Source organism: Talpa europaea, assembly GCF_964194135.1.
Source record: "Talpa europaea genome assembly, chromosome: 1".
Classification (NCBI taxonomy): Eukaryota; Metazoa; Chordata; class Mammalia; order Eulipotyphla; family Talpidae; genus Talpa; species Talpa europaea.
The window spans coordinates 137,418,233-137,444,391 of NC_140073.1; the positions used below are offsets into that span (position 1 = coordinate 137,418,233).

Genomic DNA, 26,159 nt, shown 5'->3' on the forward strand with positions numbered 1-26,159 from the left:
AATAAGACAAAAGTATAAACCCCCCAAAATACCAAATACCTCCTTCTACCTATTCTTTCCACCCCCTTCTACTTCCCTTGTGCTAATTACCATTTTGTTTGCAGAATCTAAGAGTTATTTTGTTGTGTTATATTATAATCATTATTTTATTTTATTCTACATATGAATGAAACCATATATTTGTATTTCGCTTACTGATTTTCTCTAGCACAATCCTCTCAAGTTCTAGCCAAGCTGTCCCAAAAGGTGACATTTTGTCTTTTCAATAGCTGAGTAGTTTTCCACTGGGTGTATATACCACAACTTCTTTACCCAGTAATCCACTGATGGGCAATCAGGTTGTTTATGTGTCTGGCTATTCTGAATAATGCTGCAATGAACACAAGCTTGTATATATCTTTTTCAAATTAGTGTTTTTCTTTAGAAAAATATATAGGGGAAGAATTGCTGAATCATACAATATTTCTATTTTTATTGTTTTTGAGAACTCACCATAGAGACTTCACCAATTAATATTCCCAACAACAGTGTAGTTGACTTCGTATTTTAAAGGATCTGTGTTTTTAAACAGCTTGGTGGAATATAACTAGTCTTAAAATGTAAGCCAGGAGATTCTTGTCCTTTTTTCTGCTACTGGTTATCTGTGCTACTTGGTCAAATTGCTTCACTTCTCAGGATCCCAATTTTTTCAACAGTAGAAGAGGAGCCTGTTGCTAAACATCTCTAAGTTTCTTTTTCATTGTTAAGTCATTGCTTTTATCACTTTCAGAAAATGTAGCCCACATAAAGGACTTCAATCACCCCTTCCACTATATGGAGATAGTTGCTTAGAGATTTTGAGGGAAAATGGCACTTTTGTTTTTTGAGAGACTACAACACTCTTTGTCACATATCACATGTTCATTTCAGTGCTCTGATAAATCATGCCTGAGGACACCTTCTCTGAAGAAGAGAGTTTCGGATGCGAACCTGGAAGGCAAGAAGGACTCAGGAATGCTGAAATATATCAGATTGCAGGTATTGACAGCCTGGATCAGAAATGCTCATGGGGTGTAGTAGGGTTACAGATGCCCTGATTACTGATGCATAGGGCATACAATGCCAATGAGTATAGTGGCATGGTATAAAATCCCCTTTAATTGTGAGCAGGTGTCACCAAGTATGCAAATAAAATATCCCTTCTTACTAGACAGCCCACTTCCATGAAAAAAAGACTTAAAAGCTTGGCTCAAAATCTGCCTCTTCTCTCTCTCCAGTGAAGCTAATTTCCCTCCAGTGTGTGGTGGGATGTTCACAGGTCTTGGAATCAGACAGTCTGTGTTGGATCCTCACATCTGCTACTCTGGACCTGGGACCTTGTGGAAGTTATCTAATTTCTTTTAATTTAGTTGCATGCAAACAAACAAAAAACAACAACACTTTTTTTGTGCTTTTCAGGGAAGTATTTTAAATGATGGTTAAGACTTACACTTATCTAGAGCCTACAATTTTTTGCCTAAATTATCTGAAATAATGGATTAAATAATTTTTTTGCTAATCTGAGCTAACAACCATAATGTATAACAATTTTCAAAGAAAAAATGCCATCCAAATTTGCACTGGCTTAGAGAGCTAATTTCTAAATGAAACTCCTTTATAAATTAGCAGTCACTCATAGTTTTTAGTGAAAATCAACTCCTAATTAAAAAAAAAAAGAGGATTCTTTGAAAGTCCATTAGGACTTTTCACAAAGATATATAGACCGGAGTCTTTCTTTACTCAAAGAGCTGTGCTTATCCTATAGACTTTTTCCTCAGGTTGTTATAAGGCAGTTCTTTTGTGATGAAAGCATCATAAAAATCAATATGTTTATTTTTTCCAATTATGCATCAACTAAATTATATGCCATGCCAATGAATACGCTCCATTTCAGGAAGTATTTTAAGTTCATTTAAGGAAAGAGAGAGAGGAGACGTGGCACTTAGTTTTCTAGAGTAGTTCAACAATTAGTGTCTTCAAAGATTTTAAGACATGATATTCATCTTTTCCTAGGTGATGAGCCTCTCGCCCGCTCCCTTATCTCTGTTAATAAAGGCAGCACCAATTCTGACAGAGGAGATGTATGGGGACATCCAGCCAGCTGCCTGGGAGCTCCTGCTCAGCATGGATGAACACATGGCAGGGGCAGCAGGTACAGAAAGTCCACACGGGAACCTTGTCCTGCTGCCACTGACTTCAGTGCTCATGTGGAAATGAGTCAGATTAATTGGAAGCCTAAGGACCAGTTGATGACTGGGATGACTTTTGTAGAGGTGTTACTGGTCCACACTATTAGAGAGATATGTGGGACTCAGATTTCACTGACCTTAAATGGCAGGCTTAGGAGTGTGGACTTACCATTAAACTATGGAAACTACTCATGGGCTCTGGGCCAGAGTAACACTGTAGATAGAGTGAATTTTTACAAAGTTTAAGGTGCCAGCAATGAGTAACTTGGTTTTAAAAATCGTGGTTTTAAATAAAGAGGCCTAGGGTTAGTGATATGACACTGAAGCTAATGAGAAAGTCCAAAGCTAACGGTAACTCTGGGGAAAACTTGATGTATGTGGCAGCTAAAATAATGAGATTAGATGAGATGTCTGGGTAAGAATTGGCAGAGAGGGAATGCAGAGGGTAAGTACCAAGCCATTGGCCTTCTCTGCCTTCAGAGGACAGGAAGAAGAAGGCTAGCCAACAAATGATCCAGAAAAAAAATGATCAGATAAGTAGAACTTAAATAATCTTAGGTCATAGAAGCAAAGGAGGATAGTTCTTTAAGGAGATTGTTATGAAGATGTTGAACACTGAAAGGAAACAAATGTAAAAATATCATTCACTACTGATTTGTAAGCTTTACAAGACAACTGTTTCAATTAATCCACGGATGTAGAACTCTGACTGCAATGACTTAAAGAGCTTTAAAAAATTGAAGCAAAGAATACACTTTCAAGAAAGGCAAAGAAAGGAACACAATGGAGATTTAAGGAGCTGGTCAAATAAAGAATTAGCAAAAGCTAGTGATCACAGAGCTAATGTTTGTTTTAGAACTCTGTTACACACATTATTTACTTAATCCTCACAACAACCTTTTTGTAGATGAGCAAACTGGAATTCAAAGAGTTAAAGGACTTATCCATAAAGGTACACAGCTCAGAAAGCCAGGAGACCACACTTAGCTCTTTTGAACACACACAAACACCTTTGCTCTATACTACATTACGTCTGAAAAATGAAATGCACTTTAGAAGTGGATAGCACTTACACTTCACAAATCACTTTCTTATGCACTATTTCATTTCAAATAATTTGGGTATTATTATTAGCAGTATAATCATTGCCACTGATGTTTGATCAAAGAAGGAGCAGAAACTAAGAAAAGTTATGAGGCTTACTCAAGATTGTATAGCAGAGAAGTATATAGCTGAGACTTAACCCCAGTTGTAACACAGTTGCCTGTGAATGTTTTGAGGCTCTAGGAAAAGTTACCAGAAATGTTCTAAAGTATGTTTTTAGAGTTGCCTTTGTTCCTCCATCTCTGCTACAGACTGCACTTATCTATCTTCTTAGTCATTAGCTTTATAACAATGGCATTATGACTTATGAAATTTCTGTTGACTTCTCAATCTCATATAACTTTTAAAGGGGTAGCAATTTCTACCAGACTCTACAATGTGAGTTTTTTTTTTATTTTTTACTATAGCTAATGTAACTGAAGCAGTTTTTAATGGTCACTTTTGTGTACTGTCCTAGGGTTATTATGAGGTGACTCTGGCCATTTCCTAAAATGAACACTGTAGTATGTCATTTCCTTTTTTTCATTTGCTTCCTCTGGCATTCACTTTCATTGCAAGCCAAAGGAAGCTTGGAATAAAATGTGTTATTCTATTGAGACTGTGGGTGGTACAACGGATGCTGTTTGGTTTCCAATGCCTGGAATAGGGTTTGTCCCTCCTGCATTGTGGTCTGACTCCATTAGCTTAAGAGTCGTTATCAGGAGGTAGGAGAAAAACCCTCTTCTCTCCACCCCCAAGAATTATGCAAAACTAAAAGATGTGTTGCTGACGAATTGTTAACTGTCTCTAGCTGCCATGTTCCTGCTGTGTGCAGTGAAAGTCCCCGAGGCTGTGTCTGACATGCTGATGTCCGAATTCCACCACCCAGAGACTGTGCAGCGGCTGAACGCTGTCCTGAAGTTCCACACACTCTGGAGGTTTCGCTACCAGGTCTGGCCCCGGATGGAGGAGGGAGCACAGCAGATTTTTAAGGTAAGAGACAAAGCCCACAGGGGGATTAGATTAGTAAACCAGCTCAATCTTGAGGTCTTGCCTCAATCTTTGAACCTGAAATCCCCTGTCTGTGGCCCAAGAGATGCTTCATTCTTTTTCTCTCATTATATACGTAAACCTAACTCAAATATGCATGAATTCTTATTAAAACAATTGAACTACAGAAGAATGTAGAGTAAGAAAAAACGTGTCTATGGACCGTAAAATCTCATTACCGTCCCTCAAGGTTAGTATATAAAATTCAGGGGTATTATCTTCCAGACATTTTGCTACATCTACATAAATAAAAGTTTTGTGGAAGATGAAGTGATTAACACAGAGATCACAAATAGAGACCTCTTAGAACACACATAGAGATCCCTCACTTGAAGTCCTTCATTTTATTTTTTTTAAGATTTATTTATTTATGCATACAAGAACTGGGGTACAGGCCAGAGGTTGGGGGGTGGTTAGAGGATTCACCAGAGACAGAATGGGGAATAGAACAGGCAGACTGACTGAAATCCACTGCTGAGGGGAGCAGTGGGCGAGTCAGGAGAGGTCTGCCGCGCCATGTGGGTGGCTCCCTGGCCAGGGATCAAATTTGTGCTGAAATGGCTGCGGACAGCGTCATAGGTTCTGTCTTAACTCCTTGCACCACCAGGGAGGCCCAATCCTTCATTTTATTAATGAGTAAACTGAGTCCCAGAGAAGTTCATCCTGTGCTCTGTAACATCCTATTCTCTATAAGTTATGCTACAAATGTGATTTAGAATCATTCTTGCTTATGTTTCATCTTACCTTATCATTCTGATGCCAATGAACAGATCCCACCTCCCAGTATAAACTTCACCCTGCCCTCACCGGTGCTTGGAATGCCATCTGTCCCAATGTTTGACCCCCCATGGGTCCCTCAGTGCAGCGGCAGTGTCCAGGACCCCATTAATGAAGACCAGTCTGTAAGTAACAGGCACTTTCTTTACCATTTCTCCATGGGGTACCTGTCAGAGAGGCCAACTATAAATGTGTGAAAAATTTACGCATTCTTTTCCTAAGATGACACAGTTGTAATAACAACATGGGAAATTAGCCACAAGCAATCTTTGTTCTTGTGAATAAAAGGAAATAACATCTGGTAGTGAGTATTTGTAAACCTCCACGCCAACAGTTTTGTTTATAATCACAGCAGCAGTCACCCTAGAAAGCATTTTTATTTTTTTTAAAGATTTATTTATTTATGCGTACAAGAACTGGGGTACAGGCCAGAGATGGGGTGTGTGTGAGAGGATTCACTAGAGACAGAGTGGGGAGCAGAACAGGTATATTGTGAAATCCACTGCTGAGGGGAGCAGCAGGAGAGTCAGGAGAGGTCTGCTGCGCCGTGGGGGCATCTCCCTGTCCAGGGATCGAACTCGTACTGCAGTGGCTACAAACAGCTTCATAGGTTGCGTCTTAACCCCTTGTGCCACCAGGGAGGCCTGAAAGCATTTTTAAAAATTATTCATTGACTTCTTGGCCAAAAGTAGTACATTCTATTTATCATAAACAAATACAGTCATTTAACCTATAATACATTAACTACCCAAAAGTTAGTGAAATTCAGTATGAATGAATAAAAAAAGAACTCAGTTGACAGCCCTTGTTTCTTGTTTGGACCTTAGTCTTATTTATTCAAATTAACTGGTGTTATTTTTTTAATGCCACTTTGAATGTCAAAAAACAAAATTCCTTTTTTTAATTCACACTTCTCTTAAAAGTTAGTTGAATATGTGAAGTTTTTTTTAGGTTGAATATTTTATATGTCACATATTTTGTAGGCATTTCTAGTTTTTTTGAGTACTGTTTCTTTGACTTCTTTACCCATCAAAATATTTTAGTTCTTCTGCCTACAGTGCCTTCTCATTTGATGGTTTCATGGCAAAAAGAAAGGCATATCAGGTTCTTCTCTCACATATGCAGTGGCTCCAGCATTTGAACCACTGGGATAAGGATCTTCATAAGAGCTATATAGACCTATATAAGAGGATGGATTCATTTGATCCAAGCAGACTCTCTATCCCAAGTTTACTGTAAATTTGAAACCAAGTTCCCTGATTCTTATCCAGTTCTCTTTCTCTCATTCCACAAATCTTAGTTTACCTTGTTGTAATAATTGAACTTAACCCTTGGCTCTGAAAATAAATTGCCATGTAGCTCTTAATTTCTATTTTGCTATTCATCATAGGAAACATTTGGTCTTATGTTAATATCCTGTATAATATCCTGTTAATATCCTGTAGTTCCTATTACTGTAGTCAAACAGAAGAGCAAACAGCTCTTCTTGTCTTTTCTAAAACCCATGACCACCTGACATCAAGGAGATGTGGAGTTACTATTATACGTAAACATTACTTCAAATCGGTAGTGAAGCAGTCCAGTGACTATTTCCCTGCTCTGAGATCATTGACTTCATCCCTAAAACTTGCCTCAGAATAAGCATTAAGACTAGTGTAAGAATAGATTAGCCATTTTACAGTCTTCTTTCCTTTGTTGTTCCTTACTGTACGTATTTTCTGATAGTTGAGTATAATTTTACATTCAACCTCAATAACACAATCAACTCTCATATTTCCTATTAAGTAACTTTGTTCCTGCAAATAATATTAAGTATGTATAGTGTGATAGATAACTTGAGACACAAAACTAATTTGTTTATATAAGAGATAGATATCTTTCCTCCACCTTTTCATGTTTCTAATGTTCTCTTTTATTAACCTTATAAACTAAATGTCTCTCATTTAAAACCAGCTTAAAACATTTTTAGAAAGAAATAGAATACTGAAAATTTTATTTGATTTTAATGTTTAAAGAGTTAATCATTGCTATCACCCCAACCCTCAAGCTAAGTAGAATTCTTTCCAGAAATTATAGACTGCCTTGAATAATTATTTTGATTGAATGAAAAAGAATAATTTCATTGTATGTAACCTGGAAACATGTTAGAAAGAAACAAATAATCCCCATAAGAGTAGATCATGGGTGCCTTAACATTTCCTAAGGACAGACTGCCGTGTTTGTGTAATTCACTGGAACACTCTTTATGCTTGTAACTTCACAGAAAAGTTGCTGTTAAATAAACTGTCTTGCTTGTATCCATAGAAATCCTTTTCAGCTCGGGCTGTGTCCCGCTCCCATCAAAGGGCAGAACACATCCTAAAGAACTTGCAACAGGAGGAAGAGAAGAAACGTCTTGGTCGAGAAGCCAGCCTCATCACCGCTATCCCCATCACCCAGGAGGCTTGCTATGAACCCACCTGCACACCCAACTCAGAGCCAGAAGAAGAAGGTGCCCTCTACACATGGGACTTCTTGGGGGTGGGGGCCCTGAGTCACAGGAAAGGGGAAAGACTTATAGTGAAATAAACAATTGATGATTTTATGTGACACGAGGTGATGTGCTCCCTCTATGTTCCTCACCTTTTGACATTATCCAAAAGAGGAAGCACAATTTTTTTAAATGTTTGGAGTTGGCCTGTTTATAGAGATGGATGTTAGCCACATTGAATGAGCCAATGTGATAAGGGGCCAAGCATTGATTGTAATTCAGGAAACTGCTAGATCCAGTATATATAAAAACAATGTAATCAGTCTTTAATTATTAAAACATGGGGTTATTCTATTAACTAATTTCAACCTTTGTAAGGTCAGACAATTTGTTGGTTAGTATCAGGATGAATTATGAACCCTTCCAAATCATGAACCCTGCTTTTTGGAATCTTTGGGAAAAAATGTCTCTCTTTCGCTGTAGTTTTTTTTTTTTCCTTTTTATCTACACTCCAAGTTACTTAAACCTTAGACTCTGAGAGCCAATATACACTTATATACACTGAGAGTGTAACTCTAGCTGTGATGATTAACTTTTTTGTTATAAAACCAAAGTTCACGTTCCCCATTTTCTTTGCCAGTAGAAGAAGTCACCAACCTGGCATCCCGTCGACTATCTGTCAGTCCATCCTGTACCTCCAGCACCTCCCACAGGAATTACTCCTTTCGCCGAGGGTCTGTGTGGTCTGTGCGCTCTGCTGTCAGCGCAGAAGGTGGGTGATCCTGCAAATGTGTCATTACTCATCACTTAGGTGTTCTACTGTTGGACCAATTTCCTCTCTCCTTGCTGAATTCCACCTAATTGTATCTATTACCAAAAGTGGAGTCAGAAAGTCTCCAATGGTTATTACTGAGTTGTTTGTTTCTTCCTTCAATTCTACCAATTTTTGTTTAATAGTATTTGGGCCTCTACTGGTCGATGTACCTACACTTATAATTGTAATGTCTTCCTTAGAGACTGCCCATTTTGTTGTTATTCTTTCTTTTCCCCTCAAAGTTATTTTGTCTTACAGTATATTTTGTCTGATATTGACATAACCATTCCTGCTCTCCTTTGGTTAGTGTCTCAGCATCCAATATCTTTTACTAATCTTCCACTTTCAATTTATTTGGATCTTTAAAACTAAGGTATGTCTCCTATAGACAGCATATGGTTGTATTATATTTTGTTTCTTTAAATTCATGCTTAGAGTTCTACCTTTTGATGGAAGCAGTTAGTACATTTATGTTTAATATAATTATTAATAAAATGTGTGTCAGCCATCTTAAATACAAAATGTGCAATATGAAAGATAGTTTCCTTTTCATCTTTGAACATACTGGTAATTTAATCTTTTGTCTAGTAAGTCTAACATCTGTATTTTCTTTTACTGTTCATAGTTCTTTGTATGGGCCATATTTTATTGATTCTTTGCATGCCTCATACTTTTTTGTTAAAAAGTAGACTTTTTAAAATTTTTTATATCATTTTTCGTTTTTACACAATGTATGCATTTTCATCTTGGTTATAGTCCCCGTAAAATTCCCACTCCCCTTGTTTTGATCCTACTTCCTCCTCCCCCCCCCCCCATGTAGTGTTTGTAGTTGCCTAAAAAGTAGACATTTTAAATAAGATAAAGTGACCATTTGGCAAATCATGTGATCACTTCCGTCTCAGGGACTAATTCTGTAATATCTGTGTGCTTTGTGAAGTCTTACCTCTGAAAACTCTGACCAATTAAATTAGTCAGCTAATGATTGAACAGATTTCCTTAAGTACCTTGAAATAAGAAGTCTCCCAACCTTTGCTAATTGAGCACTGTGGGTGGTTTAGTGCACACTCTCAAAGGTCCATTAATTTAGAAACATCACCTTAGCGGTTATTTTACTTCGAACTTATGCATAGTTTCAAAGCAACCAAAAGTGAGAGGTTAGGGCCTTCCAGGTCTCTCGTAGACTCATGCACAGCCCTTTGAATGCATGTAGATACCTGGAAATATATTGGAATTTGGCAAAATCCCCTGGATTATTTCAAAAGTTCTGAAACAGCTTGTTTTGACACATTTTACCTGTGTTTTCATTGCTTTAATGGAGAGGTAGATTTTTCAAAGGTCCTTCCTCTGCATCCCATAAATACTTCTTCCACATAATACATATCACATATCAAAATATTTCCACGTGAATCTACTGTGAAGTCAAGATTGAGAATGATTGAACAAGTCTCCTATGCTCCAACCCTTCTTAGTCCCTCTAAAATCAGCAATTGCAATATGAAAATCATAGACTCACATAATTCTTTCGTGCTTTAGAAAAATGAGATAATTTTTATATTAATAAGCTGTTTAGTAACTTTCTTACCTTCCTTGCCTACTTCCTTGCCTACAAACTTTTCCCTTTACTCCCATATAAAATTTTATATTTTATTATATTTATCAGCAAAGATAAATATATCAGTATAAGCAGGTTGCATCATCTTTACTCTAAGTGTGTGTTTTCTGTACTCTATATTAGTGCTTGCCATCTCTCACATATTCATGCACACATAACCAGTTGCTACCAACTTAGCATCTATGAAAAATGTCCTAGTCTCCATTTGGGATTTTATCCTTTCTGATTTGATATTGTGAGTTGATCCACTTGCCCCAGAATATCTGTTTCTCTTATTCTCCAAAACAAGAAGAATGTGAGGACTTGGGAGGTGGGTTGTTTTTGGTGTTTGTTTAATGTGGAGAGGCACTCTGGACAGCTTCACCATTTAAAAGCTCTAGCATATTCTTGTTATATTATGTTGCTAGGATTATGCTGTTAAATATAATAGCCTTGAAGTGAGGAACATGGTTGCAGTGGAATTACAATACTGACAAAAGCACCTGATTTCAACTCTTCCTTCAGATGAAGAACACACCACTGAACATACTCCAAACCACCACGTGCCTCAGCCTCCACAGGCTGTATTCCCAGCATGCATCTGTGCAGCTGTGCTGCCCATTGTTCACCTGATGGAGGATGGAGAGGTGCGGGAAGATGGAGTAGCAGGTACAGTTTTGGTTCTCAAAACCATCAGTGACTTTTTAAAATACTTACAGAAGATAGTGGGGTATTCCTGAATGTAAATGGGTACGCCACATTTTGAATTATTTTATGTACATGTTGTAAGTATAGATTATAATACAGTAGCTGTACCACTTTTTCTACTTCCTCTTCCCACCATCCATATGACCAAGAAATTGCATCTACAACACACATTTTGTATACATTAGACATGACATTCTAAAAGGATGTTAACATAAAATGTGTTCATTATATTGAGAAATAAAATCTGAAGGCCAAAGAATATTTTCTATATGATATTATTTAAAATACATGAAATGTGTGTTTCATGTATGTGAAAGGGCATTCTCCAAAATCTTTGTAGTTGTTTCTTTGATTGGCAGACTTACCAGCATAATTTTTCTTTGTCTTTTCCTGTATGTGTTAAGCATTAAACTGTTTATTTCAGTAATCAGGAAAAATATAAAGAGACCTTCAAGACCAATTTCAACATAAATAAAACCCACACTTATTTTATTTATAAAGATACTTGAAAACTGTTATCAAAAAGGCCACAAATAGTAAATGTTGGTGAGGATTTGAAGTAAAAGGAATCTCATACACTGTTGATGGGAATAAATAGTCCCTATGGAAAACAGTATGAAGATTTCTCAAAATATTAAAAACGGATCTACCATATGATCTAGCAATTACACTTCTAAGTAGTCACATAAAGAATATACTTATTCAAAGAGACATATGCACTCCGATGTTTACTGCAGCACTATTTACAATAGCCAAACTATATCCTAAGTGCCCCAAAACAAATGTGTGGGTCAGAAAGATGTGATATATGTACACAACGGAATAATACTCAGCAATAAAGAATATAAACTTTTGCCATTTGTAACAACATGGATGGAACAAGAAGGAATTGTGGTAAGCAAATAAGGGGAAAGACAAATACTGTATGGTGTCACTTATATGTAGAATATAGAGAAACCAAACAAAGGGTCAGATAAAGCCAAACCAATAAAAAACCCTAGAAATCTGATTACAGAAATGAGATTATCAGAGGAGGAGGAGGGAAGAGAACAAAGTGGACAAGGAGTACAATATGCTATATGTGAAGGACTATGGGTGCTTTGGTGGTGAATGTTGTGTGGTAGCAGTACCTTCAAAGGGAGATCCTATATCTCTAAATCACAAATAATGTTGTAAATAAAATCCTTATGTTTTTACCTAAAAAAAAATACATGAAAATTAAAGTTTATAGTTGCTTGTCTCTTGTTAATATTATTAATGTATATAGTTATCACTTTAAATTAACTGCTTTCCTAGCCTGAGCACTTCCAGCCAATATTAGCCTGACCACTTTCCCCAAAGCACTTTTTTTTCACATTAAGAATAATTACTTATTCTTGGACCTTCTAGTTCAAAGTGTGAACATAATTATTACTAGATCAACACTTTATCTCACTAAAGGAGATGCTATTTAAACAGTAAACAGTGAAAGATCATATTTAATTCATATTCATTCTAAACCAAACATATTTTTCTAAAAACAAAATAATTATTTTAGGAATTTCTTCATATAGCAGATAATAAAACAAGAATTGAATTTAATTAACATCATTGATAATATTAAGCAATTTTCAAAACAAAGTTTCACAAAGATGGTGTTTTATTATTACCATATAAAATTGTATTTATTTTAGATGTACAATGGCCATATAATTGCCATACAAAATTGTGTTCATTTTAGATGTACAATTTATTACAATAAGTTTAGTTAACATCTATCACCACATATTTAGTTGCAGTTTTTTCTTTTAATAAGAGTTTTCAAGATCTATTCTCTTAGCAACTTCGAAATATATGGTTTGAAACTATAGTCACCATGTAGTATATTCTATTCTTAGAATTTATTTCCTTTATAACTGGAAATTTATACCTTTTTGTTACCTTTCCTCATTTCTCCCACCTCAATAGCCCATTCTGGTAACCACTAGTATTTTTTTCTGTACATGAGAGCTTGGTTTTTTCAGATTCCACATATAAGTGAGATCATACAGTATTTGTCTTTCTCAGTTTGACTTACTTCACTTTTCATAGTGCCCCAAAATCCATCTATATTGTCACAAATGGCAGAATGCCCTTCCTTTGTATGGCTGAATGGTATTCCATTGTATATCACAAGTGCATTCTTTACAAAAGCAATGCTAGTACCTAAAGATGACACTATACCTTTTATTATAAATGAAAATATTCAGAAACAACAGCAAAGGGAACAAATATCTACCTTCCAATAGAAAAAGTTGTCAGAACCTTTTTAAGGCAAAAAGAGACTAATTAAAGTTTTACAAATTTTGTCAACACTTTATGAAGTAGGCTTAATGTCAATTTGAGATAAATAATTCCATTTCCTTTCTTCTCTAAAGTAAGTGCCGTGGCCCAGCAAGTCTTATGGAATTGTCTAATTGAAGATCCATCAACAGTTCTTCGGCATTTCTTGGAAAAACTGACCATCAGCAATAGACAAGTAAATTTTTCTTTCTTTATAGTGTAACTGTGTGACAATGTGTGTGAAAGCAAGTGATGGACTTCATAGTGCTGTGCATGCAACATTCATGTCCTCTGGTGCTTAGCTAATATGTACTTCAGATGATGACAAAGATGCAGGCTGCTGAGCTTGACAGTTTTCTTTGTAATTTCTTCATTAACTAATGTCTCCTTTTGGATAATGTGCACTGCTGGTGATGACCCTAGAATTCCAAAAGATGCTCAGTTCTTTAAATAGGATTACAGTCCCCATGACATTCCTAGTACTGGATACATTTATTGATTTTTTAATTGCCTGATAGTCTACAATGCAGGTAGAATTATTAGAATATACTGGAAATCTCCATTAATGAAAGATTCAAATTTCCCAGAGTTGCTTATAGAATAGTATGCAAAATAAAATCAGTTTCCTGAGCAATGGCAAAATATACTGATGATTACAAATTCCCTTTTTATTCCTGTTATGAAAATATTTTCAGTGGAACAGTTAATTTCTGAAAGGTAAGGCTAATTATAGACATCTCAATTTATTCTCTCTTGCCCCAATTTTATCTTTTTGACTTGGAAACTAGAAAGCAGAATTATGAGGCTCAATAAGCCTGATTTATATAATGGTTTCTCAGCATAGGTCCTCTTCACATTTCCATCACAACTGACAGCCACAGCAATTAGAGTTGAGTAAGTATACAGATTTTCTGTGATTTACGTGTGACATACAGACACAGATTAAATTGTTATTTAAAAAAAGTCTAGGAGAAAGTGTGACCATGGAGGAAATACCATTTAATGTGTATTAAATGTACTATATTCAATTGATAAACATAATGGAAATCAACATGTGCCAAAAATATGAAAATTCCCCTCTTCCCTCCTACTGAAACCCAGCGTTTCAAGAAGTTAATTTCATTTCCTACAATATGATAGCTGAATGAAATGTAGAAATTCTGTCCTTCTTTCAGGATGAGTTAATGTACATGCTACGCAAACTTCTCTTGAATATTGGAGATTTTCCTGCTCAGACATCGCACATCCTATTCAACTACTTGGTAAGGTTCAGCCACCAGCAGGTTGTAAATGTTCATTTGCAAGTAGGAAAAAGCAACATGAGAAGAAGGTCTTAGGTGATATTTAAAAATAAGTTCCCATAAATTATGTAACTAAATATATTTGTGTTTAAGTAAATTCACTCTGTTAACATGGGGAAGCCCTTCCTGGCACAGTACATGTCCCGTGGTGATGCCCAATAAATGCCAATTTCTTCTCTGTCTTCCTTTAGCATTATGCAACTCTCTTATGTTAGTTCTCAATTTAGTTTTCTTTTCTTTTTAAGGATTTCTTTTTTATTTATGCATACAAGAACTGGGGTACAGGCCAGAGGTGCAGGGGGTGAGAGGATTCACCAGTGACAGAGTGGGGAGCAGAACAGGTGGATTGACTGAAATACACTGCTGAGGGTTGCAGTAGGAGAGACAAGAGAGGTCTGCTGTACCAATTGGGTTGCTCCTGGGCCGGCTGGGGATCAAACTTGTGCTTGTAGTGGCTGCAGACAACTTCATAGTGCTGTGCTTAACCCCTTGCGCCACCAGGGAGGCCCCTCAATTCAGTTTTCTATTAAGAAAATATGTTTAATATTTCCCCCTTTTCTACGTCACTGTTTAAGACACACACACACACACACACACACTCACATGCAAGTGTTGCCTAGATGGAAAGTATTTGTAATGTATTATTCCTTGGCAACTATGTTTTAAACCAACCTGACAGCTTCTTCCTGAACCTTCCAGAATGTACCAGTTCCTTCATATTTTCAACCTTACTCCCAAATGACTATGCAGTTTGGAGACTGGGGGCATAGTGACCATTTTAAATTGCGCCTCAATCGAGGCAGATTGTGGTCACAGAAATTTCTGTGTTGGGAGAACTATTTCCTTCTCTCTTGCTTTCATCTACCTTCTGGCAGGGAGGGAAAGAGAAGAATTACCCATATGCTTCTATAGCAGAATAATAAATTTAACTCACATGACAACTCTGAAGTACAAAGAAAATTTGTATTTCTTTTCTCTTGTCTATGACTGATTTTGATTTCCTTCTAAGTACTGCTTGCTGGCTGGCAAGGGAAAAATATATAGAAGTGCCCAATTTTTAGTTCAGACTTATAAAAAATGTTGTTAAAAACATTAAGTAGTGTTCAGTTTATCAACTGAAAATACAGTCTCCCAGGATTCTCCTTCCTTCCAACTGCTTTCAATGTTATGTGAAGTTGGATAGAAAAAAATCCCTTTTTTCAATATCCTATTCCTTGAACTATGTTCGCTCTGGCTCCTCCTTTTGTGAGATGATGCTCTTTGTCTAGCTGGTAGTTGGCTGTCTTGCCTGAGAAGCAGAAGCCCACAACTGCTATAACTCAGGACCCGTCTGCTCTCTGCAGTGATTGCTGGGAAATTCACCCTCCCCTCAGATCCTGCCTCTGAGTTTTGGAACTGAGTGTCCCATAGCCCCAGTTTAGGATGATTGCAGGTTAGAGCATCCTGTTCAGTGATACCAATCTGTGATAATTCTATCTGGAAAGTTCTCCAGTTAAGCTTTCTGCTGTTTCTTGGTCTTGTCAATACCATACAAAAACCAAAGATAGATTAGCAAAATCAAATATTAGGGTCTCTCTTAGTTTAAGTATGTTGCCTTTGCAAGTTTCTGTTGCATCCTACTTGCTCTGAGGTTAACTCCTGTCAGAGACCTAGAGACCAGAGGCAAGAGCCCCTCAGTGTTACCCTCTCTTGCCTGCACCTGTCTATTTCTCCAGGTCAATAGCCAGGGGACATGCTTACCTGGACCATTGCTCTCCTCCATCCTTTTGCCCTGGAGCAAGAATGTGGTTATTTCATTTCCCTTCTTACATATTCTCCCAGTCCTACCAGCTAGATGATTAATAAACTAGAAGAGGAAGGTGTTAGCAACACATTGGCTTTGCTGAATAATTTATTTTGCATCAAGATAAACTGTTTCTACATTTCTGTCTGAACCCTAATCTCCTAAACTCTACATCAATGGATGATTTGGTTGGAATAAGGAAAGGATCTTTCACTCAGAATGGCAAAACAGTAAAGGACAGAGTCATTGTTAAACCATTTCCCTTATTCTACATCTCTTTTTCGTGATGACTCTTATAGTGGAGATGTTGGGAACAGTGACCCATCTCTTCCAGACTCTTTTCAGGATATTTAAATCTACTGTTTAACTTGACCAGGTGATCTTCAGCCTGGGGTATAAGCATATCTGGGGATTGGTGGAGGTTTTCAAAGGGGTTTGGTGCCCAGATAACATTTTTTTTAAAGATTTATTTTATTTATGTATACAAGAGCTGGGGTGCAGGCCAGAGGTGTGGGGGTGGAGGGGTAGTGAGAAGATTCACTAGAGACAGAGTGGGGAGCAAACAGGTGGATTGACTGAAATACACTGCTGAGGAGAACTGTGGCCGAGACAGGAGAGGTCTGCCATACCATGTGGGTTTCTACACACATGTGGGGACTACACCTGAGAAGAGAAAGTAAACATTGTACAAAATGAAAAATGATATAAAATATATATAAATAAATAAATCATTTATTTTTTAAAGTAACTATTTCAGGACTAAGGTAGAGAAGCATGGGTGCTTTGGTGGCAGGCATGCTGTGGTGATATCATTTAAAGAGGTATTAATCTCTACCCTGGAAACATATATAGTGCTGTAAAGCAACATTACCTGTATTAAAATAATTTATATCCCGAAAGAATAAACCATTGTAATAAAACATACATCAGCCTGTCCTGCTCAATTTTCTACCTACACCCTCTCTGCGTTGCACTGGACGTAGTAGAGAAGCATTTGAAAAGAAAAGTGAAGGCACAAAGGACTTATTTTTTTTAAGATTTATTTATTTATAAATAAATACAAGAACTGGGGTGTAGGCCGGAGGTGTGGGGGTGAGAGGATTCACCAGAGACTGAATAGGGAACAGAATAGGTAGATTGAATGAGATACTCTGCTGAGGGAAGCAGCAGGCAGGACAGGAGAGGTCTGCTGCGCCATGTGGGTAGCTCCCTGGCCGGGCATCACTCCCATGCTGCAGTGGCTGTGGATAGCTTCATAGTACTGTGTATTAACCCCTTGTGCCACCAGGGAGGCCCCAAAAAGACTATTTAAGTAAAAGAAGGCCAAGAAAATAAGAACATGAGCTCAGGATCATGGTGGTGTGTGAACACTTTGCTTTCTGTCTTTCAGGTGGGATTAATCATGTACTTTGTGCGGACCCCATGCGAATGGGGGATGGACGCCATTTCAGCCACTCTGACGTTCCTGTGGGAGGTGGTAGGGTACGTGGAGGGCCTCTTCTTCAAGGATCTGAAGCAGACGATGAAGAAGGAGCAGTGTGAGGTCAAGCTCCTGGTGACCGCTTCCATGCCGGGTAACCCATCAGTGCTTTCGGATGACATAACATTTTTTTATTTTTTAAGATTGTAAATAACCATTTCATTCATGAGAAAATTTTCAGAGTTCTGATCCTAGTGTCAAGTGCTTCAAAGAGTTTTTGTTTAATGTGATCTGAAGAAATATAATAGACCCTTTAGAAAGCCCACAGTGGCCAGATGAAAAGGGAGACATGAGAACTGAGGTCCATGTGAATCAGCACTTGAAAGGCTGCCAAGGTGGATGGTCCATGGAAGTCTATCACAGAGAGCCAGCTGCACTGGAGCCTCTTGGAGTGAATTTTTGGCACTATAAGGAGAATAATATTGTTTGAATGGCATGGCCCCCAGTCCTTTGTAAACTCAATGAGAGATGGCTTTATGAAAGAAAAAAAATGGAAAAGGGAAAAGCAGGAAGGACAACTACAAAGGAACATGAAGGGTGATGTAAACTCTAAATGTGGTTCCTTTCTACTTTCGATAGCTTGTTTTTCTTTAAGATAAAGATTTTTGCCTTGCCTTTATTCTTGTGCAATGACTGGGAAAATGTGAGATGATATGTGTATTGAAATAAAGGTAAGGCAAAGTTATATATAGATAAGAACACAGGTTCTGGCAACAAAGAGGCTTGTGTTGAAATCACAGCACTGTCATTTATATAGAATTAGTCTCAGTTATGAAAAAGTACAACCTTTTTCAAACTCTCTCTCTTCATGTATAAAATAGGAATATAATTTATACTTAATGATCATAAAGAATAAATGAGTTTACATATGTAAAAACTTGCTTTGTGACCCAAGGTAAAGCATTCAATAAACAACAGTGGTGTATTTATATATTGTGTAGATTATCTAAGTGATCAATTTTTGTCATGGCAAAAAAAAACCCACATTGTCACTCATGCACTTAAAAATGTTTCCTTAAAATATAAGGTAGATCATAATGTTCATGAAGATATGTAATTAATGAATCTAGTAAACAACTACTATCTCACCAGCCAAATAGAATATAGAAAATTTAAATTTATAGCATTTATAATTTATCATCATTTATATCTTTGCCTGATCATTATATTTTAAATACAATTTGCAATGCTTAAAAGTTGAATGCTGTTTTCATGAAATAAATGTTTGTCTTTGTTTCTGTTTATCTAAGTTACTTATAATTTGTTATAAATTTTTACTTACAAGTTTTCTGTGTTTCCTTATTTGTAAGATGAGATCAATAGTACCCATATCATAGGATTACTGTGAGATTTAGTATGATTGTGCCTACAAAATGCATGTAAAATTTTTTCAGACTCCATCACTATTTAATAAGTAAATATAATTAAAATATGTATTGGGTTTCTCTGGTGGCCTACTGGTTAAGTCTCAGGGATATTACTGCTAAGACCTGAGTTCAATCCCCGGCCAGGGAGCTAACCCACATATGCACAGCAGACCTCTCCTGTCTCACCTGCTGCTCCCCTAAGCAGTGTATTTCAGTAGATACACCTGTACTGCTCCCCACTCTGTCTCTGGTGAATTCGCTCAGCCAACACCTCTGACCTATACCCCAATTCTATGTGGAAAAAAAAGAAAAAATAAATAAAATAAAATATGTATTTAAGTATCAATAAAGCAGTGTAGTTAGTACACAGCTCATATTAGCTACTCATTAATAGTAATAGCAATCTTACTAATCATAACATTTTAATGATGTGCATTTTAATAATTCAATGGTACTTCAATAACAAAAACATCTTATTGATAGTATTTTTTTATTTTGTCTTTTTTTAAAGATTTATTTATTTATGCATACGAGAACTGGGGTACAGGCCAGAGATGGGGGGGGGGTGAGAAGATTCACCAGAGACAGAGTGGGGAACAGAACAGACAGAGTGACTGAAATACACTGCTGAGGGGAGTAGCGGGCGAGTCAGGAGAGGTCTGCCTCACCATGTGGATTGCTCCCTGGCCGGCCGGGGATTGAACTCGTGCTGGAGAGGCTATGGATTGCTTCATAGTATGGTGCTTAACCCCTTGCACCACCAGGGAGGCCCTATTTTGTCTTTTAAATAAAAGTTTTCTATCAGAGAAGTTAATTTATTATGGTTTATACCTTCTATAGGTACCAAAACCTTGGTAGTTCATGGGCAGAATGAGTGTGATATCCCAACCCAGTTACCAGTCCATGAAGACACTCAGTTTGAAGCCCTGTTAAAGGTAAGGCTGACTTTTGACAGGTAAAAAAATTTATGCATAGTGCTTGTGGCTATATGGCGGAACATCCATTTTAGAATTAAATGGCTTTCTCCTATGTTCAAATGAATATGTGCATTTATATACCTCTCCAGAGTCCACTCTTGTGTATTTCCTTTCTTTTCTTGAATAATTTCCCCACTTTTAGTGACATTTTGTCTTTGCACTAATGACAAAATCAGAGAGGTCTTCTCTCAGCACCAGCAGTGGCATGGCGCTCTGGTGGGTGTTCCCTTCTCCTCTTAAAAAGCTGCTCTTTGCTGCTGCAGAGCTTCCTGCCATCGCAGTGGCTCTGCATTACCCTCCTGGGAGCTCTGGGGCAACACCAGCTGTCAACTGATGATGTGTGTCATAGACCCTTTTTGTGGCATTTGAAAAATTTAGCCTCCTGTACTATTTATAGTAGCTAAGATATGGAAACTATCTAAATACCCAACAACAGTGAGTGATCAAGAAGATAGTATACATATATATACATGGAATACTACTACTCTGTGAACAAAAATGATAAACTTATGCCATTTGGATGAACACGGATGGAGTGAAAGGGATTATGCCAAGCCAAATAAGTCAGAAGAAAGACAAATACTGGAAACTGTCACTTATAAATGGAATATAGAGAAAACAAATAAAGGGTCAGATAAAACCAAACTTAAAAATTACCACTTGAAAGCTGAGGAATAGAGGGAAAGGGTGTGGGGTGACCAAAAAATGGGGAGGGAGCACAGGTGCTTTGGGGTGGAGGGTGCACTGTGGTAATAACACATGAAGGGGGAATCTCTAGTCTAAAAATACAAACAATTTGTAAGCCAACATTACCTCAATTTTAAAAAAGGAATATAAAATATCACACTAATATTTTTTAAATATAAAGAATCAGTCATGCTAAATACATTTATTTTATTTTAGTAAAAAGGTCTGTAAAGCTCTTTCAGGTCTCAGCAGATATTTCTGGAGGATATATAGCCCAATGAATCAAACTTCAACAACCAACCTTTCCATTTTTCTGTTCAGGTTGAATGTTGGATCACATGAATGTGGGGTGAGTTCAAACCCTGGCTCCCCCACAACCAGCGGGACCTAAATAAAATGATAGGTCCATTAATCTCAGCTTCTTTTTCCAGTGCTGCTGGGATATTCATGTGGGTTAGGAAAGTTACTGACATGGAAAGTAATGAACTCAGTATGTAATACTGAACAAGGGCTCACTGCATTACTGTTTCTATTATCGTTAACATGCTTTTCTATTATCATTAACATGCTTTTCCCAATAGTGAAGCTAGTAGATGCCACTGTTCCACAGGTCACCACACAGCCTGAATTGTAATTGTTCATCTTTTGGCACTGGTAGAACAAACAGTTTATGTTCCATTATCAGTCTTTCTAAATTATTCTTTGTATAGTTGTGTGTGTGTTTGTGTATCTGTTTACATATAAAATCTACATAAGCTATAAATACATATGCAATTCTCATAAGAAGTTACCTTGTTTCTATGATAACATGGTGTTTTTCAGCTTACTAGCTGTCACATAATATGTTCTCAATAAATACTGATTAAAATTTGTTGTTATTGTTCTAGGAGTGTCTTGAGTTTTTTAATATCCCAGAATCTCAGTCAACACATTACTTTCTCATGGATAAACGATGGAACCTTATCCACTACAATAAGGTGAGCTTGCAGCAATGACAGGTGTGTGGTGTGTTGGCAAATGCCCTGCCCTCCTTTCGTAAGGACACTGGCACATGGGGCAGCAGCACCATTTAGAGATAAAGAGTATAGCCATTTGGCTTATACCATCTTACTGTAGCTGTAGACCAGCCACTTTACCTTTGTATCTTTTAGTTTCCCTGTCTGTATAATACAGTGGTGATAACAAGATACTTGTAACAATTAAAGGAAATAAGCCAAGTCAAACACTTAGTAACTCTAGATTTGCCATATCAGTTTTATGTAGTTCTGGAACTTGATGTTCAACTTCCCTTTTCTATTGTGTAAAGTGTGACCAGGGGACCTTATATACTGAGCAAGTTCTCTCAGGAAGACCACTGATATTACTTTCAAGTGACCTTGAACGTCATTTAGCAAATTGCCTTTGCTCCTCTGCTCCTGATGGCACACTTGTGTTTGGAAAGGACACTCATCTGTGTAGTTTAAAGCTACCTGAGGAGGGAGCTTACCTTCCCTGGGATTTTATAAAATTAGGAATCATAAAGTAGTAAACATGAAAACCATTAAGAACATAGGTAACTTTTGTTTGTTTGACCTTTGGATAAAGAAGGAATGAGATTAAAATTTGCCTTATTTGAATCTTTTTTCTCTTTGTGGAATCCCACCACAGACCTATGTTCGGGATATTTATCCTTTCCGGAGGTCAGTATCTCCACAGCTGAACCTGGTACACATGCATCCAGAGAAGGGACAGGAGCTCATTCAGAAACAGGTGCCTGACCGCCTCGGTTTTATTCAGTAGATTTGGCATGTCATTGGGATAATCTGTAAATGTGTTGCCAAACCGGAGAGTCTGTGATTCTGTAATGATCCTTTCTAAAGAGTGGCTGTATGGGCCCCTGGTCAATAGTTCCCTAAATCAGTATGAAGGAAGTTTTATAAATTGAATCATAATGTAATGGTCTGTGGAACTATCACTCAGGCTATTACTATCATGGATCATTGGTTATAAACAATAGAAATCTTCTAATTTATTTACCTACTAGCCTCTAAATTTGGTTTTTCACATTTTTTTGTGAAACAGGATTTGGAAGTACACATGATGTCCCTATTAGAAGGTTGTCCCAGAGGTTTGCACTAGCTGGAAAAAAAATAATGAAAAGGAATCAATGCAGCTTGTCTGGGGAAAGCACTGAACTTTTTCCTTTTGAAAAGGATCAGAGATTTGGACTCAGTTCCAGCTCTGCCATTGGCCCGTGATCTGACCTTGAACATGTTAGTAACTTCCCTCCAAACACAAGCCAAATTAAATAGTCGTACTTAGATTGAAGATTGAAGAGCAGAATTATATTCACATATCTACTCACAAATCAGCCTTTGAGGTTAAGGAAATCCACTTTTTTGCACATAAAATATAAGTACACTATTCTAATAATGATATAATTTTCATGTGGACTGTGTGTTACTATTCATTTATTTCTATGTTGAAACAAGAATTTCAACTTTGGCATCCAACTATTCAGAAATACCTCCATGAGATGAGTGAGAATGACATAAAATTACCACTTAAGTAATTAAAAATTGAATTAAAATCATTAATAGCAAACTGGACTGATGGAAAATTAAAAGGAGAAAAGTGAAATAAGGAAGAAATGTTTTTATCTTTACCACATAGAAAGAGCATACAGTACTTGACTCTTCCTGTTTCTGTTTGCTCTGGAGAAGGAGGTACCACTTAAATAAATTGCACTTAAAAGAAAATACTGAATGTGGGCCTCCCCGGTGGCGCAGCGGTTGAGCGCTGGGTTGCAAAGCTGCCGGCAGCTTCTGCAGCGCCAGTTCAATCCCCTGCTGCTCCCCGACCACCGGAGGAGGGTCCCACCCACGTGGCGCGCAGACCTCTCCTGCCGCCCGCTGCTCCCCTCAGCAGTGTACTTCGGTCTTTCTGCCTGTTCTGCTCCCCACTCTGGCTCTGGTGAATTCCCTCACCCTCCTGCGCTTCTGACTGTACCCAGTGCTTATATAAATAAATAAATAAATCTTCAATTAAAAAAAAAAAAGAAAATACTGAATGTGTAATAAGCAGTGACGTATAGAGCAAAACTGTAAGATATTAAATATACATAATTTATAAAACATGCTCCTCCAAAACTATCCCAGTTTTTAATTTTGGCAGCAAATAAATAAAACTATCATCAATAATGGCACTTAACTAGTATTTTTTAAATCATGGTTAAGAGCATGTTTTAAAAGAATAGGCTTTGTCCTTTTCTCACTCCAAATTGGCATCTTAGACATTTTAAGTGCTTGTATATAACATGGGTGACGGTTCTGGCTTTGAAGTTTCTTCCCTGATCCCTGCTATCTATTTCTTAATCCCATCCATATCCCTGCCATCTAAATTTAAGGTCACCAATCTAGATCAGCTTTGTCCCACAATAGAATGGATCCCATTTTAACCTTTCTTTAAAGAGGCAAATCCAAGCCAACAAGGAAACAGCTTTAGGCATTAGTGGAAATTGTAGAAGCAGTTGGAAATTCTGACTGACTCCCTGTTGGGGAAGATCTCCCATATTATGACATCTGAACAAGCAGGCTGTATTCATATCCAGCTATTCTTGACAATGCTTGCCTTATACTCCTCCAGCCTGCAAACTTCTTAAGAAATATTCCTACAGAACAGACAAAAGCAGGAAGTTGAGTCAATTAAATATTGTTTGCTCCCTTATTTCATTTTTCCCCTTGAATTTTTTATCAGCCTGGTTTGCCATTAAAGATTTTACTTCATTTTTTTCACTCATTGTAATTTCAGAGTTGCTCATTCCACTTCTCCTGTGCCCCTGCTTTTGTTTCCTGCTAGGTTTTTACCCGGAAGCTGGAGGAAGTAGGGAGGGTTTTGTTTCTCATCTCCCTTACCCAGAAGATCCCCACAGCCCACAAACAGTCCCACGTGTCCATGCTCCAGGAAGACCTCCTCCGGCTGCCTTCATTCCCTAGAAGTGCTATTGATGCTGAGTTTTCACTCTTCAGCGATCCTCAAGGTATCAAGGAGAAAGCATTTCTCTCCTGGACATCTTCTCCCACCCACTTTTGTCCTCAGCTGGAGAGCATTTTAGCCAGTAGGCAGTTCTCTAAGCTAGTGGGTCACAACCCTGAGTGTGCAGCAGAATCACCTGGAAGACTTGATAAAACTGGCCTCTCCTTCCACCCCCGAGGTCCTGGAATGGGGCCCAGGAATTGGCATTTCTGATATGTTCCAAGGTGATGTTGATGCTGCTCTGCCAGGGACCAAATGTTGAGAGACCAAGACTCTAAGCTTCCCAGGGGGAGGAAGTCGGATAGTGGTGTGGAGGGAGTGCTTGACAAAGTAAGGAGCAAGTTTCAAGAGGGGACAAAACTAATCTACATACAGTGATAGAAATCAGTATGGTGGTTGCCTCTGGGTAGGGGGAGTGAATTTCTTTGAAAGGGGCATGAAGGAATTATCTGAGGGGATGAAAATAGTCTATTGGTTGGTTGGGGTGTGGATACATGTGTTTATATTTTTGTCAAAACTCATCACACTCTGTGTTAGGATCTATGCATTTTACTCTAGCTAAATTATACCTCTGTGCAAATAAACCAACCAACCAAATGACATGAGCGAAGACTCCTTATTCAGAACCTGCTATAGCAAGGGAGTCAGTCTTGTCATTGAGACATAGAGAAACTGCTACACATGGTAAAATCTTTCTCTGTTATTCAGCTATTCATTTGGGACAATTACATTAAGTTAACATCCTATGCTCAACATCTATATCCAAACTGTATAGTAAAAAAGAGCAATTGCAAAAAGTCTGACTAGCTGTTAAAAGACCAATATCTAGCCCCAGTCCTGCCATTTCTTGCTAAAATAATTTATTCTCACAGAATAGCTTATTTAGCAGCAACGGGCCACAAATGCCTGTCCTGTCTTGCCCACAGAGTGGAATCAAAGAGGTGATGATGAAAGTCCTTTGAGGACTAGAAAGTGTTATGCCAGTGCCAGCAATAGTGTGCTGGAAAGGATTTCAGCATAGATCTTCACATCCTGGCGCTGGAACAAATGACAGCGGGCCCTGCCCCAAGCATTGAGCATTCTCTCACACTGACAGGATTGGTGTGGGGTTAATTCTGTCTCTACTTTTGATGTTCTCACAGCGGGGAAGGAGCTGTTTGGCCTTGACACTCTTCAGAAAAGCTTGTGGATCCAACTCCTGGAAGAGATGTTCCTGGGCATGCCGAGCGAGTTTCCCTGGGGAGATGAAATCATGCTTTTCCTCAATGTCTTTAATGGGGCGCTGATCCTGCACCCAGAAGACAGTGCGCTACTCAGGCAGTACGCTGCCACCGTCATCAACAGCGCCGTGCACTTCAACCACCTCTTCTCTCTCAGCGGCTACCAGTGGATTCTGCCCACCATGCTTCAGGTGCCAGGGTCTCCTTTCTAAGCAGAAAATTAGCCCAACTACCTCTCAATTAGCCAGCCAAAAAGCTCCATGCCAGACATTTTTTTTTTTTAATTTTTTTTTATAGAGACATGTTTTTATTTATTTATTTATTTTATT

The 26,159-nt window shown here is 37.8% G+C and overlaps 1 protein-coding gene across 5 annotated transcripts in view; it reads left to right on the plus strand.

The window, feature by feature from the left end:
- UNC80 (unc-80 homolog, NALCN channel complex subunit) overlaps nucleotides 1-26,159 on the plus strand; it is a gene marked incomplete at both ends in the record, with an annotated part of 189,003 nt that overhangs the window by 116,019 nt on the left and 46,825 nt on the right. For 4 of the 5 annotated variants that reach the window (XM_084242072.1, XM_084242075.1, XM_084242073.1 and 1 more), the window contains 15 exons: nucleotides 910-1,017; nucleotides 2,032-2,170; nucleotides 4,102-4,283; nucleotides 5,111-5,242; nucleotides 7,422-7,608; nucleotides 8,228-8,359; nucleotides 10,518-10,661; nucleotides 13,097-13,197; nucleotides 14,177-14,263; nucleotides 17,476-17,659; nucleotides 19,773-19,867; nucleotides 21,484-21,573; nucleotides 22,244-22,345; nucleotides 24,434-24,614; nucleotides 25,753-26,021. In XM_084242072.1, coding sequence (XP_084098198.1) covers nucleotides 910-1,017; nucleotides 2,032-2,170; nucleotides 4,102-4,283; nucleotides 5,111-5,242; nucleotides 7,422-7,608; nucleotides 8,228-8,359; nucleotides 10,518-10,661; nucleotides 13,097-13,197; nucleotides 14,177-14,263; nucleotides 17,476-17,659; nucleotides 19,773-19,867; nucleotides 21,484-21,573; nucleotides 22,244-22,345; nucleotides 24,434-24,614; nucleotides 25,753-26,021 — 2,133 coding nt within the window. The remainder of the gene's footprint in view (nucleotides 1-909; nucleotides 1,018-2,031; nucleotides 2,171-4,101; nucleotides 4,284-5,110; nucleotides 5,243-7,421; nucleotides 7,609-8,227; nucleotides 8,360-10,517; nucleotides 10,662-13,096; nucleotides 13,198-14,176; nucleotides 14,264-17,475; nucleotides 17,660-19,772; nucleotides 19,868-21,483; nucleotides 21,574-22,243; nucleotides 22,346-24,433; nucleotides 24,615-25,752; nucleotides 26,022-26,159) is intronic. The other variant, XM_084242074.1, reaches the window with a different exon arrangement.